Below are 12,799 nucleotides of genomic sequence, written 5' to 3'. Positions count from 1 at the left end.
GGGCAGCCTGAGTGTGGCTCCTCAGCCGTGCGGAAGGCCTGGCGCGCTACCCGGGCTCCAGGAGGCCCCCAGGACAGTGGGGCTCGGCAGGTGTACCTGCGCGTCCAGGGGGGTGAGGGGGGGCTTGGCGGGTGGGCCGCCGTCCTTACTTCCTATCACCACCCCCTCCTTCCCCACCCGTCCTGGCGATGACACCCCGAGGCCCCCAGAGGAGACCCTGGTGGCCGAGGCAGGTGGAGGCTGGGCGGGGGCCGTGCTGGAGCAGCCAGGGCCGTAGGGACGCCGTCGGGGGACCCACGGAGGATACGGCGCTGTCCCTCTGCTCCTTCCTCTCTGCGCTTGTTTTCCAAACAATTTGCTTAATGTGACTCCCGGCCGAGCTGGACATGAGTAATCGTGTTTACCCGCCGTGGGGCGATCCCGTGCCTTCCTGGGGCGGGCGGGGCCGCGGGGAGGAAGCACCCTGGCCCGTTAACCGCTCCCGTCCTCCCTTTTCTCTGCAGAGAGGACGCGCCGCGCCTGCGCCCGCCCTGCCCGGCCCGCAGCGGCCGCGATGGAGCCCCTGTTCCCGGCGCCCACGCTGGCCGGCTGGAACGCCTCCTCGGCGGCCCCCGGAGGCGGCGGCGACAACGGGACGCAGGCGGGGTTGGCGCCCTCGCCAGGGGCCCGAGCGGTGGTGGTGCCGGTGCTGTACCTGCTGGTGTGTGCGGCGGGGCTGGGTGGCAACGCGCTGGTCATCTACGTGGTGCTGCGGCACGCCAAGATGAAGACGGTCACCAACATCTACATCCTCAACCTGGCCGTGGCCGACGTGCTGCTCATGCTGGGGCTGCCCTTCCTGGCCACACAGAACGCCGTCTCCTACTGGCCCTTCGGCCCCGTCCTGTGCCGCCTGGTCATGACGCTGGACGGCATCAACCAGTTCACCAGCATCTTCTGCCTGACGGTCATGAGCGTGGACCGCTACCTGGCCGTGGTCCACCCCATCCGCTCCACCCGCTGGCGCCGCCCCAGGGTGGCCAAGCTGGCCAGTGCCGCCGTCTGGGCCTTCTCGCTGCTCATGTCCCTGCCGCTGGTGGTCTTCGCGGACATCCAGGAGGGCTGGAACACCTGCAACCTCAGCTGGCCCGAGCCCGTGGGCCTGTGGGGCGCCGTGTTCATCATCTACACGTCCGTGCTGGGCTTCTTCGGGCCGCTGCTGGTCATCTGCCTCTGTTACCTGCTCATCGTGGTCAAGGTGAAGGCGTCCGGCGTGCGCGTGGGCGCCACGCGGCGGCGCTCGGAGCGCAAGGTGACCCGCATGGTGGTGGTGGTGGTGGTGGTGTTTGTGGGCTGCTGGCTGCCCTTCTTCATCGTCAACATCGTCAACCTGGCCTTCGTCCTGCCCGAGGAGCCCGCCTCTGCCGGCGCCTACTTCTTCGTGGTCATCCTGTCCTACGCCAACAGCTGCGCCAACCCTGTGCTCTATGGCTTCCTCTCTGACAACTTCCGCCAAAGCTTCCGGAAGGTTCTGTGCCTCCGCAAGGGCTACGGCGCCGAGGACGCAGAGGCCACAGAGCCACAGCCCGACAAGAGCAGCCGGCTGCAGGAGGCCATGCTGCCCGCACGCGGCTCCGAGGCCAACGGGCTCATGCAGACCAGCCGGCTGTGAGGGCCGCGGGCGCCTGGCCCCGGGTGGCCCCTGCCCGGCTCGGTCCGGATTGCCCGCCGAGGTGCCCCCCTGCCGCAGCCTGGCTGCTCCATGGAGTGTGAGGACCAGTTGTCTGGGTCGAGACCGTGGGTGGCCCTGCAGTGACAGGCTGTCTCTGCCACCTGCCTGTTCTCGCCGCAGAGGCCGGCTTCAGGGATGGAGGGAGTGGGCGGGAGAGGACGGGTGTCCCAGGCGGGGCTCAGGGCGTTGGTGGCCTGCTACCCTGCCCCCAGCCTGTGCTAGCTGGCCAGGCCGGGGAGTGACCACTGGTGTGAGCTGGTGCCGCCTGCCCTGACTCTGCCCTCCTGTCCCGGTGCCTCCTCACATCCGCCCTGCATGGCCCAGTCCAGTGTGAGTCCGTGACGACAGCTGACCGCACGGGGCTCTGGCCTTGCCCCCAGCGCTCCTGGGACCTGGAGCCGATGGCGGGAGCTGGCTGGTGTGAAGGGGCAAGGCTGTGGGCGGGCGGGGATCCCAGGGCAGACGTCTGGGGCTGCAGAGCTCCGTTACCATGGAGACCCCACAGTCAGGGCTGAGGGGGCAACGAGGGGTGGGCCGGACGCCGAGGGCTCCCTGGTGGGCGTGGGTTGGGGGGGCCGCCGGCAAAGTGGCTGAATCAGGGGTCCGGGGGACACAGGTGTCCAGGGGGCCCTGGCAGAGGGTCCTAGGGCCTCGGAGAGGCCGCCCTGGGGAGGGCCGGGCCCCTACAGCCCCCTCTTCTGCTTCCGCCGGGGGCTCTGGCCTGGCGAGGGTGGGAGACAGAGCAGAGGGAGCGGCTCCCAATGCAATAGCAGCCCTGGGAAGGCAGCGCCGTCCGGGGCACTCAACGCCAGCGAATGCCAGGCCCGGCCTCCCGCCCTGGGAGCCCCAGTGTCTCCCGCCACCCCACCTGCTGGGGTTCCCTGTGCCTTGGGGCTCTCTCCAGGTCTGGAAGGAGGAGGACCCGGATGTGGGGGCTCGCTCGGCCCACGTGCACCCACCCCGCTGCCGGTCTGGACAGCGTGCCTGCTGTCGCCCCAGCTCACACCCCCGCGTCTGCCCAGAGCAGGACCTCCGGCCCGCAGGAGGCCAGAGGGGGTGGGGGGCGCCAGGGGCCTCCACGGTCAGCACGGCCCAGGCCTCGCACGGCCCTGGACAGAGGCCAAGGCCTGGAAACACGATGGCGTAACAAGGGCGCTTGTGTTTGACAACCCGATCTCCTGAATAAATTAGAGAATAAATGTTTGACTCTTTCCCAAAGCAAATATTGTCCCTGGAGCCGATCGAAGCTGCTGCAAATCAGAGCTGGTGGGTCAGGTGAGGCTGGGCTGGGGTGGCCAAGCCGCCCGCCCTGGGAACCGGGGCACGTAGGCGACAGCGGGGGTCTGAGGGGCAGCCAGGCATTGCCTGGGGGGCCAGTGTGGGCCGCCCGGTGGGCTTTCTGGGAGTTGGCGTCATGTGCGGCCTCGAAGGCTGCAGGGGGGCGTCTGGTCCTTCCAGGGTCGTGGGCGGGGGGGTGGGGGGAGGCTCTCTGGGGCCCCTGGCTCTGGCGTGGGGACGGGCTGTCCTTACTGCCCCTGGCTCAGTTCCCGGGGCGGGGCGGCTGGAGCTGGTGATCGAGCCCTCCTGCCCCCCTCCCAGCGAGGGAGGGTGCCCGGGGGGGAAACTGAGGCTCCTTCACCTGCTACCGGGTACACCTCCCCCGAGATTGGGATGTGAACTGCATCCACTCAGAGCGACTTTGGGGAGCGAGCAGATGGCTCGGAAATCTCGGCCCAAATCAATTTCTCCCAATTGATTTGACTCTGTGAGCTCCTCCCCAGGGCCGTGCCGGTCAAGAGCGCTGGGCGCGTGTGTGTGTGAGCGTGTGCACCCACGCGTGTGCTACAGGCGCCAGCAGCTCCCTGAGCGCCAGCTGCCGTGGGCTGTGGGCGAGCACGGGGGTGAGCGTCTTATGTGTGTTTCTGGGGCCTGATGGGGGGTCCCTGCGGATCCCGGGTCTGGCCGCTTGCTGGGAACTGGGCTTGGCCAGTGTGGACGGTCCCTGACACCTTGGGTGGGGCCCTGAGCAGGAGGCAGGAGGACCCGGACACCCCCGAACGCCTGTCGGGTGGGGATGGGAGCTGTGGGCAGGCTCGGGGGCCTGGGGGCACAGCCTGGACGAGCCACTGGCCTCCCTTGGGCAGCACAGGCAGGGGATGTCTGCGGGCACCACACGGCTTGCAAGCCGTGTCCCCGGGCCTGGGTGGGGGTGAGGTGGCACAGAGCAAACACGCTGTGGCGGGGTGACCCGCTTTATGGGCTCTCTGTCCGCATCGATGCCTTTTATTGGCTGCCAGGCTCCAATGGCTCCCAGAGTGACCTTGCTCAGGAAATCCGGCCTGCAGGGGCAGGGTGAGGCTGCCTCCAGGGAGGGGGAGGCACCGGCTCTGTTTGCCTGGCAGGGCGGGGCAGCCGGGAGAGGCAGCCCTCCAGGGAAACCAGGCTGCCCCCCCCAGCCGGGCGGGCAGCGGGGCGATGCTTGTGCCCCTCCCTCCCGGGGCCCTGGCTCCCCCGGCACGCCCTGTGCCCCCCGCGGCCCTGACCACTGTGCGTGGTCCCTGGGCATCGTGGGCCCCGCTCAGTCCCAGCACAGGGTGCAGGTCGTGGCCCTGTCGGCCCGTCTCCCCCACATCCATACCTGTGCTGTGCCCGCTGGCCGGCCTGGGGCCCCAGGTCCTCCTGGCCAGGGCTCCACGGGCTGCTCCTCAGGTTAGAGGAAACTGATGGAGCAGGGGAGACGGGCGTGAGGTCCCTGCTCGACACCCCACTGTGCCCCCACGTCCCCGGGCAGGTCTACCCTGTCCATGGGCAACAGGCGCCCCCCACACTGGGTCGTCGAGAAGGCTCAGTGACCGGACGTGGCCCGTGGCGGGAGGTGAGAGCCCTGGAGCCCAGGGCAGTGGGGGCGTTACCACCTGACGCAGGGGCCACGGGTTCCCGCTGGGGCCAGCGGCCAGGAGAGCTGGGCTGAGCCTCCCTCCGGGGCTTCCTGTACCCCGCTGGACTCCCCCGGCCAGGCAGGGGTCAGGGTGAAGCTGGGCCTGGACACGGGGTGCGGGGCAGGGGGAGATGCCCAGCCCCCGCCCACATGCACGACAGGACCTGCTGGCCTGGGTTGGAGGTGCTGCGGGGAGGGACCTGTTAGCCTCCGGAGCCCCGTCCCTGGGCACCCTCAGTGCTGTGAGGTCTCCCTCCGCGCCCACTCAGCACCCAGCAGGCGTCCCCGGGGTCCCTGCAGCCAGGCCGGGTGGTCCGGGGACTGGAGGTGCAGGAGGTGGGGGCGGGGTCACGGGACAGCCACTGCACACAGGGCCTGTCGCCGTGTCCCCTGGGGCCGCCTGGATCCCCAGGGGCCGCCTGGATCCCCTGGGGCGCAGATGCCACGGTGGGAAGCAGCCCCGGCCCAGGCCCTGCTCACACCTGCCCGCTCCGAGGAGGTGGCCAGCCAACCGCGTGTCCTGCTGTCTCGCGTCCGGGCTTCGCGGCTGTTTTCCCAGGACCAGCCTGTCCCCCGGCTGCTTGGGACGTGCTTCCTCCCCGGGGTCCCCAGCCACAGGTTCACTAAATATTTTCACGTAGGCTTTTTAAGGTTTTATTTATTTATTCATGAGGGAGAGAGAGAGAGGCAGGCTCCACGCAAGGAGCCTGATGTGGGACTGGATCCCAGAACCCCGGGATCACGCCCTGAGCCCATGGAGCCCCCCCGGGCGTCCCGACGTATTTTAATTGTGCTGAAAGGCACGTGGGGGGACGTCTGCCCCTGCCCGTGTGTGGGTGCGCGGCTCAGGGGCATCAGCACCATCCCACTGGGGTGGGAGTGGGACCGCCGTGGTCCACAGGGCTCCCCCACCGTCCCGACCTGGAGCTCTGCCCCCCACCCCGTCCCCGGGCCCCTGTCTCCAGGGACCTGACAGCTCCGGGGGCCTGGAGAAGGGGACCTGCCGCAGTTGTCTTCCTGCGACATCTCATCTCCCTGAACGCGACATCCTCTCTCACGCTCCACCTGCAGGAGCCCGCGCTGGAGGGTCTCGATGACCCTGCGTCATGTGGATGGACCACGTTTTGTTCATCGCTCCGACATGGACAGATGACCTGAGCAGCTTCCCCGTCTTGGCCGCCGCATCGGGGCGCATCCCATGGATGTTTGATGGCCGTGCTGCTGCGGCTCTCTTCCCCTTGAAGTGTGCGTAGCTCGGGATGCGTGGACCGTGGAGGCGTCGTAGCCTCCCGTCTCGCTGGCACGTGGGTGTCGTGTCCCCCCTCCCCCCATCCGGGCGCCCCGGGCTCACCACCATGTCTGTAGGCTCTGCTGTGATGTCTCACAGGCGGGGTCAGAATGCTTTAGAACCCTGTCCATTCACACTTCTCTTCTACAAACTGAAACAGTGGTTTTGGTGCACAAACAGCAGCACTATCCGTGACAGCCCATAGACCCTTGCACGGACACGCTGAGGTCCTGCCACATGACGGGAGTGACTCCCAGACATGCCCCACCGCGTGGACCTGCCCGGGGCATGTGCCGCTCGGAGACAGGAGCCACACGGCACCGTGTGATTCTGTTTCTATGAAACGCCCGGCAGAGGCAGACCCAGGCTCAGAGGGCAGACCTGGGGTCACCGGGGCTGGGGAAGGGTCGGGGTCTCTCTGGGGGTAACGAGAAGGTTCTGGAACGAGGTAGAGGGGGCGGTTGCCCTGCACTGTAAATGTGCAAAATGCCACTGAGTTATTCACTTTAAAATGATGAATTTCATGTTATATGCATTTTACCTAAATTGTTTAAAGGGGTATTTTTATGAGAATCCACGAAACCAACAGATTTACCTCACGTTGCGCACACTCCCGGGCACACCGCGTGCACACGGCGTGCACACGCCGCGGCCGGTGCCTCACGCTTGCTGTTCCCGTGGGCTCATGTCCTGTCGACTTCCCGAGTGTCCCCCAACCGGGGCGCCCTGTGGCTCTGCCCAGCCCTCGGCTGCACCTCTCACTTTGTCACTGTGGACACGGCGACTGTTCCATGGCTCTGGGTTGTTCTGTGTTTTTGTTTTTTTTAATAAGTGGACCTGGAGGGTGTGTTGGGCAGGGGTGCCGGCCCTGTCCTCTTGCCTGGATCCACTGGCAGCGCCCTCCAGCTGCTGTCCCCGAGGGCCCTTAGGCGTGCCCCCAACCCCCCCAGGCCCTGCCGCCCCGCCCCAGGCCTCCCCGAACAGGCTCCGTGGCCCTGGGCTCCCGGCGCCCCCCACCCCTACACTCTGCGCTCTGAGGCCGCCCCAGCTGCGCCCACCCATTCCCGCCACACTGGGCGTTTCCAGCTGTTGCCACTGTCACCCAGCACGGATGCAGCCCGAGGGTCCCCAGGTTGGCGTCGGGGCCGCAGGGCATAGGGCCTCTGGCTTCCCACAGCCCTCCCGGCCCCCTCCTGGCCTGAGAGGGGCCACGGCTTCAGCAGCCTGGGACTCCCATCTGGCCCCCTCCCCATGTCCGAGGCTGTCACGAGCCCCCCGAGTCTTGCTGCCACCTTGCGGGTATGCCAGCAGGGCCTGGGGGGGGCCGGACCCCCCCCTGACTCCCCGATGTGTCTCAGTGTACAGATCCCTGCCGGTGCCGGCCTCCTGGTCTACGGACCTCCAGGTCAGGGCCCTGCGTGGTGTGAACCCGAGACCTGGCCTGGGCCCGGGCTGGCCTTTGCAGTGACAGGAGCCCTCACCCTCACCCGTGGGTCTCAGCTTCCTCACGGGGCAGCCAACTGGCCGTGACAGGCGGTAAGACCTGTATGTGGACTGTGGGACACCACGGGGTCCCCCGCTGCTCTAGAGGCTTCGGGACGAGGCCACAGGGCAGGCTGCTGGCGGGGAGCCTCTCTACCTCCGGACAGGCCCCGTGTGGACACCGAAGGGGGTCCCAACACCCCTCCCAGGGAGGCTCCCTTCCTCTGTGCGGGCCCTACCTGCTGGGGGCAGCCAGCTCCCTGCACCTTGCACACCTGGGGCTTCTATCCCCCTTGCTGGGCCTCAGTTTCTCCACCTGTCAAAGGCATGGCCCTCAATCCAGGGACAGCCCCTGTCTGTGTGTCTGGGACAACGGTCCCTGCTGATTCCTCACCCCTCCTTCCGTAGCCGCAGCACCACCTTCTCGGGGGTTTGCAAGGACCTGGTGGGGATGGGGAATTTATCTCCTGCCTCGCTGGGTGCTCTGTTGGGGTCCCAGGGTGAATGAGGACTGAGGGAACCCCCCACTTGGCCTCACACTCTGCACCTGGCCTCACACCCTGCACCTGGCCTCACAGCCCCCACCTGTGCACCTGCCGCGCCCTGGCCAGGGCCCCACCTCTCCTGCCCGCCTGCAGCTCCAGCCTCCTCATACAGATTGGGCCTCAGTCAGCTCTGGGGCCCTGCTGATGCCACACACGGCTCTGAACACGGCCCGGGCCTCACGGCCCCGTCGCTCAGGAGGGAGCCGCTGCAGGGGAGACGCGGGGAGGCCCGGGGAGGGGGCGGCCGGGATGGGGCCCGACAAGGAGCTGCACAGAAGGAGCAGCCCCGGAGTGGCCCCGGGGGAGGAGGGCAGCCTGGTGGCTCCAGGTGTGAGGTGGAGGGAGCCCCACGGGGGAGCCACCCTGGCCCGGTGCACCCCGACCTGTGCAGCTGTCCCTCCCCGCCAGCCCCAACTTCAGCCACATCTAAGTATGTGGCGACCCTGGGACGTGTGGGCTCCCCAGGCACAGGGGCCCATCGAGGTGCTGTCTCCCCTGCCAGCCAGACAGACGAGGGGACGCTGGGAGGCTCCACAGCCCGTGTTCACCGCAAGGACAAGACTATCTCCTTGCGCCCAACGCCACGCTGTCTCGGGGCCGTGGCCGCCCTCCTGCCCCCCTGGGGTCCAGCATGCCTCGGGCCAGAATCGCCTGTGCCCGGGCACCGCACGCACCCCGGCCCTGACCCCCAGCGTCCGGCCAGCAGGTGCTTCGCAAATGTCCCCTCTGTGCTGCGCCCGGCCCAGCTGTTTATACCACAAGGGTCACTCCGCCTCGAGGGCCACCCCCACCCCACCCGCCCTCCACGTGCCAATGCCACAGGCCTCCCCCCGAACTTCTCGGTGTGGACGTCTGGTGTGTGTCCGTCCCCTCCAGGGGAGGCCCGGGTCTGTCTTGCCCTAGCCCTGTCCTTGGCGCTCCACTCGGCACCCGATGCGGTCGCTTGCTGCACACAGTCGGTGCTCAAATGCTGCTGGTGTGGCTCGTCAGCTTGCAAGGTGAGGCCGTGCTGGCCAGGGTCGGGGGCAGGAGTGCCGTCGAAGGCTGGGCTTTCTGGGGGACCCTGCCTGAGCCCCTAGACCAGCTGGCCTCTGCAGGCAATGGAGAGGTCGCCATGCTCGTGTAGACGGTGGTGTCCCGGTCACGCTGCAACGTGCGCCCAGACGGCATCACCAGCGGCCAAGGGCAGCCACAGGCCTTGGGACTGCACGACGCTGCGCTCGCTGGGTTGGTAACTCCAGGTGTGCACGCTGAGGCTCAGGGCCTAGACGCCAGGCACCCCACACGGGAAGCGGCCAGAGGACAGGTGGAGGGCCCCGCGCCGTTCAGCTCCGTGCCAAAGGGTGCGGCCTGGAGGTCGTGGGCACCGTGTGTAGATGCGCCCGCACCTGGAGCCCAGCGGGCCCTCATTCCCGCTCCTGCCCTGGGGTTCTCTGACCCCCGTTTCGCCCTTCTCTCCTGCAGGGGGGCAAGGGGAAGCCATCCGTCAAGGCTTGGGGTCACACGGGCTAGACACTGCACCCCACGGTGTGTGTTCCGGGGCCTGGCAGCCTGGCCCGCGAGGGTGGGGGCGTTGCTGGAGGGGCTGGGAGAGACGGGGGGGGGGGGGCTGGGATGTGGGTGGGCGGGTCTGGCTAAGTGTGGACACTGCCTGGCCCCTGGGCCAGTACTCCTGCAGCTGGTCTTCCAGGGGGCATGCTGCTCAGGGACCCAGGGACCCAGCTCCTCCGTCCTGCCCCCCCAGAGGCTGGGCCCAGGGTCCGCTGGGGGCGGGTGGGCAGGATCGAGGAGCCTGGGCCCCCCTCCGCCGCAGCCCCCTCCCCAGGACACCTTGCTTCCCCTTTACGCTGCTGTCAGGAGCCAGAGGCAGGTGCTGTGCCCCCCGGGCCTGTATCAGGGCTCTCCTGCCCCGTCCCTGCCCCCTCCGTGCAGGATGTCCTCGTGGGAGCAGGGGGGCCGCCTCTCCACAGACACCTTTGAGGATTGAGATGTCAATGGGGGGCCGCATGCAGGGCAGGGGCGCCCACTGCTCCCCACTGCTCCTGTGGGCGTAGGCGCTGAGGGCCAAGGGGGGGCCAGGGTGTAAGGGGGTAGACAGCACCGCACGCCTGGCTGTCGAGCGGCCCCAGGCCAGATCAGGCCCCACAGGTGGCCCCAGGGGGAGCAGGGGGCCGGAGGCTGCTATCCGTGCCAGAGGCTGGTGGGGGCGGGAGGGGCCGGTGTCTGCAACGGGGGGGCCCCTACTGTACCCCGAGCCCCACCGCTGGCAGGGCTGTGCCCCTGTGCCCGGGGGAGGTGGCAGGTAAGGCCAGGGCCCTGCCTGTGTGGGGAGGGTCAGTTGGGGGACCTCCAGGGCCTCCTCGGTGAGCACCGACGGGGGACGGGGTGGCCTCCTGGATGCTCAGCCCCCTGCGCACGTCCACTTGGACCCGGATGCGGCTCCGAATCCTCCCAACGCAGATGCAGGGTCAGCCGGCACTGGCCCCCGTAGAGCCCCACCTTTCAGGGGCTCTCTGGGCCGTAGCAGTTCCCCTGACCCTGGGGACCCCGCGGCTTGGGGGGCAGGCTCCGCTTCAGCTCTCAGGCCCCCCCAGCCGCTGGGGAGCGGCGGCTGCGCTGCTTTGGGGAAAGACCAGGCGGGAGCTGTGGGCAGAGGGTGGAGACCATGGTCACCAAGGCCCCCCCGCCTGGGCCTCCTGCCTCAGCCTCCCCTGTCCCCTGCCCCAGGAGACCTGGCTGACCCCGGGCCGCCCATGCACCAGGCACCCGGGAGGCTCAGTCGGGGCAGAGGGGAGGGCAGGCTTGTGTGGTCGGGTCCTCAGTCTCCCCTGAAGTGCAGCCCTGTGGAGAGAGGATCCGGACCTTCCTCCAGGAAGCCCCTGGGGCCTGCAGCCCAGGACCAGTGTGTTGCTGTCGCACAGCGGGCCTGCGACCTGTGCCCGGGCTGAGGGCCACTCAGCCGCAGAGCCTGACCCACCCTCCTCGCGACAGGCCCCTCCAGGGATCCCCCCTCCACAGGCAGGGCCGGGCCTGGCGTCTCAGGCACCGTGGTGCCCCCGGGCCTGACCAACAGACAGTCTGGGGCCTGGAGGGGAGCAACCGGTGTCTGTGAGGACCCCTGCCCCCCCGGCTCCCCGTGGCCATCCCGCAGTCGGGTGCGCTGCCTCTGGAGTCACCATGGAGGAGCCCTTCAGGCTCCCCACCCCCCCGCCCCGTGCCCAGGCTTCCCCTGCACCATCCAAGACCCACATGCCTTGGGCCAGCCGCAGAGCTCCTGGGTGGCACCGTGCACCGCCTCGCCACCCACCATCGGCCCTGGGTCTGCGGGGTGGGCCCCCGGGTCCTCCTGCCGCCCCATCCACGGCCTGGGTCAGGGGGCCTGGGACCACTGGGTTGGGGGATGGCTCCGTGGGCTGACCGTCGTCCCCCTCTGGGGTGCGGAGACGCGGCGGGGGGCGGGGGGGACAGGCAGAGCTGAGACTGGGCGGAGCCTGTGAGGGGCCGGAGGCCAAGCTGGGGGTGCGGGGGGCACAGACTGGGGCCACCGTGCCTGTGCCAGGCCCACCCGTGACGGGGACACGCTCCCGTCTCTGGCCAGGTGCCCGGTGTCTGCCCACCTCTCGCTGTGCCGTCCCCAGTTATGGTGTCCAGCAGAGCAGACATGCTGTGACCCCGGGGGGGGGGGGTCCTTGGCCCTCACCCAGCCTTTCAGAAGAGGGACCCTGTGAGGCCCCCAGGCCGTGCAGGAAGGGGCTGTGCCCACCGCAGGACAGATGGACCCTGGGCCCAGGGGCGGGGCCGGCGCCTTGGCCTCCGGAGCAGGGACGTGTGCTTCCCTGGTGGGGGGGGCAGGGCGACAGGAGGACCAGGGAGGGTCAAGGAGGGGGAGGCGGAGGCAGGAGCAGCCCGCCCGTGGGGGCTTCTGCCAGGCCGAGGCCCTGAGGCCTGAGGGCCGCGGGTGGGGCCACACCCACTGGAGCCCACGGCTCACCCCGAGCGGGCACGGCGGCCTCCTTGGGGACGGATGGTGTGCAGGTGGCCCACACAGGCGCCCTGACTCCACGCGTGCTGCGTGCGGGCTGGGCTCTGACGCTGGGCAGCTTGGCGGGAGCCGGCAGGCCAGGGTACCTCGGGACACCCCCGGGCAGAACCAGCCTGGCCCCTGGGCCACCCCCGGGCTCTGCGGCTCCCTGCATCTGGGCCTCAGTGTCCACCTGTATCGTGGACATCCGTGGGCCGAGAAGGGGCTGGGGCATCCCCTGAGGTGGACGTAAGCAGGATGAGCACAGCCACTGGGGGTCAGGCTCTGGCGACGCTGTAGGGCCCCAGGGTCCCTCCCCGCACCGCCCCTGTCACCAGCGGGCACAGCTGCCCCCTACCCAGAGGTGGGCAGTCACGCACTTCCGAACGAGCGGCATAGTGAGTGTACATGGGGGCACCTCCCCAAGGGGGCAGGGATGGGACCCGGGGGTCCCTGGGGTCTGGGTGGGCCCCCAGCTGCAGAGCATCGGCTTGAGTGCAGGGCACCCACCCGAGGGCGGAGGGTGACTCAGCAGGTGGCGGGAGGACCTGGACAGAAATAGCCTCCCTTAGACACGCCGCCTGACATCTCCGTGACGACGGGAGCGGGCCTGAGCGTCAAGGCCCATGGGTCAGTGGCCCATGGAGGGGGCTGGGCTCCCTCCCCGCCTCCCCCCGCTGCAGCCAGGAAGGCCATCCCGGAGCCTGGACCAGATGGCCCCATGACCCCCGGCGCAGCAGCGGGCTGAGTGCCTGTCACCGCAGACTTCACACGCAGGGGGCCACGCAGGGGGTCCCAAACCGGGCATGCTGGG

The 12,799-nt window shown here is 69.1% G+C and overlaps 1 protein-coding gene and 1 long non-coding RNA gene across 2 annotated transcripts; both read left to right on the top strand.

Annotated features, from left to right (window-relative positions):
- Positions 1 to 547: 547 nt before the first annotated feature.
- SSTR5 (somatostatin receptor 5) lies at positions 548 to 1,873 on the top strand. Its single transcript, NM_001286852.1, has one exon. It carries the CDS (start codon positions 554 to 556, stop codon positions 1,649 to 1,651), a length of 1,098 nt encoding a protein of 365 aa, NP_001273781.1. The 5' UTR covers positions 548 to 553; the 3' UTR covers positions 1,652 to 1,873.
- A 1,067-nt stretch (positions 1,874 to 2,940) lies between these two features.
- Positions 2,941 to 6,466, top strand: LOC119872344. Its single transcript, XR_005360389.1, has 2 exons — positions 2,941 to 2,986; positions 5,721 to 6,466. It is a non-coding gene; the product is annotated as an uncharacterized LOC119872344 (long non-coding RNA).
- Positions 6,467 to 12,799: the final 6,333 nt, after the last annotated feature.

This window comes from Canis lupus, chromosome 6, assembly GCF_011100685.1.
Source record: "Canis lupus familiaris isolate Mischka breed German Shepherd chromosome 6, alternate assembly UU_Cfam_GSD_1.0, whole genome shotgun sequence".
Lineage (NCBI taxonomy): Eukaryota > Metazoa > Chordata > Mammalia > Carnivora > Canidae > Canis > Canis lupus.
Note: the sequence above shows the minus strand (reverse complement) of the source record. Positions and strands in the feature narration are given on the sequence as shown.

What these genes read in the sequence shown, in the direction of transcription:
- SSTR5 (NM_001286852.1), top strand. Translation starts at nt 554, where the DNA reads ATGGAGCCCCTGTTCCCGGCGCCCACGCTGGCCGGCTGGAACGCCTCC.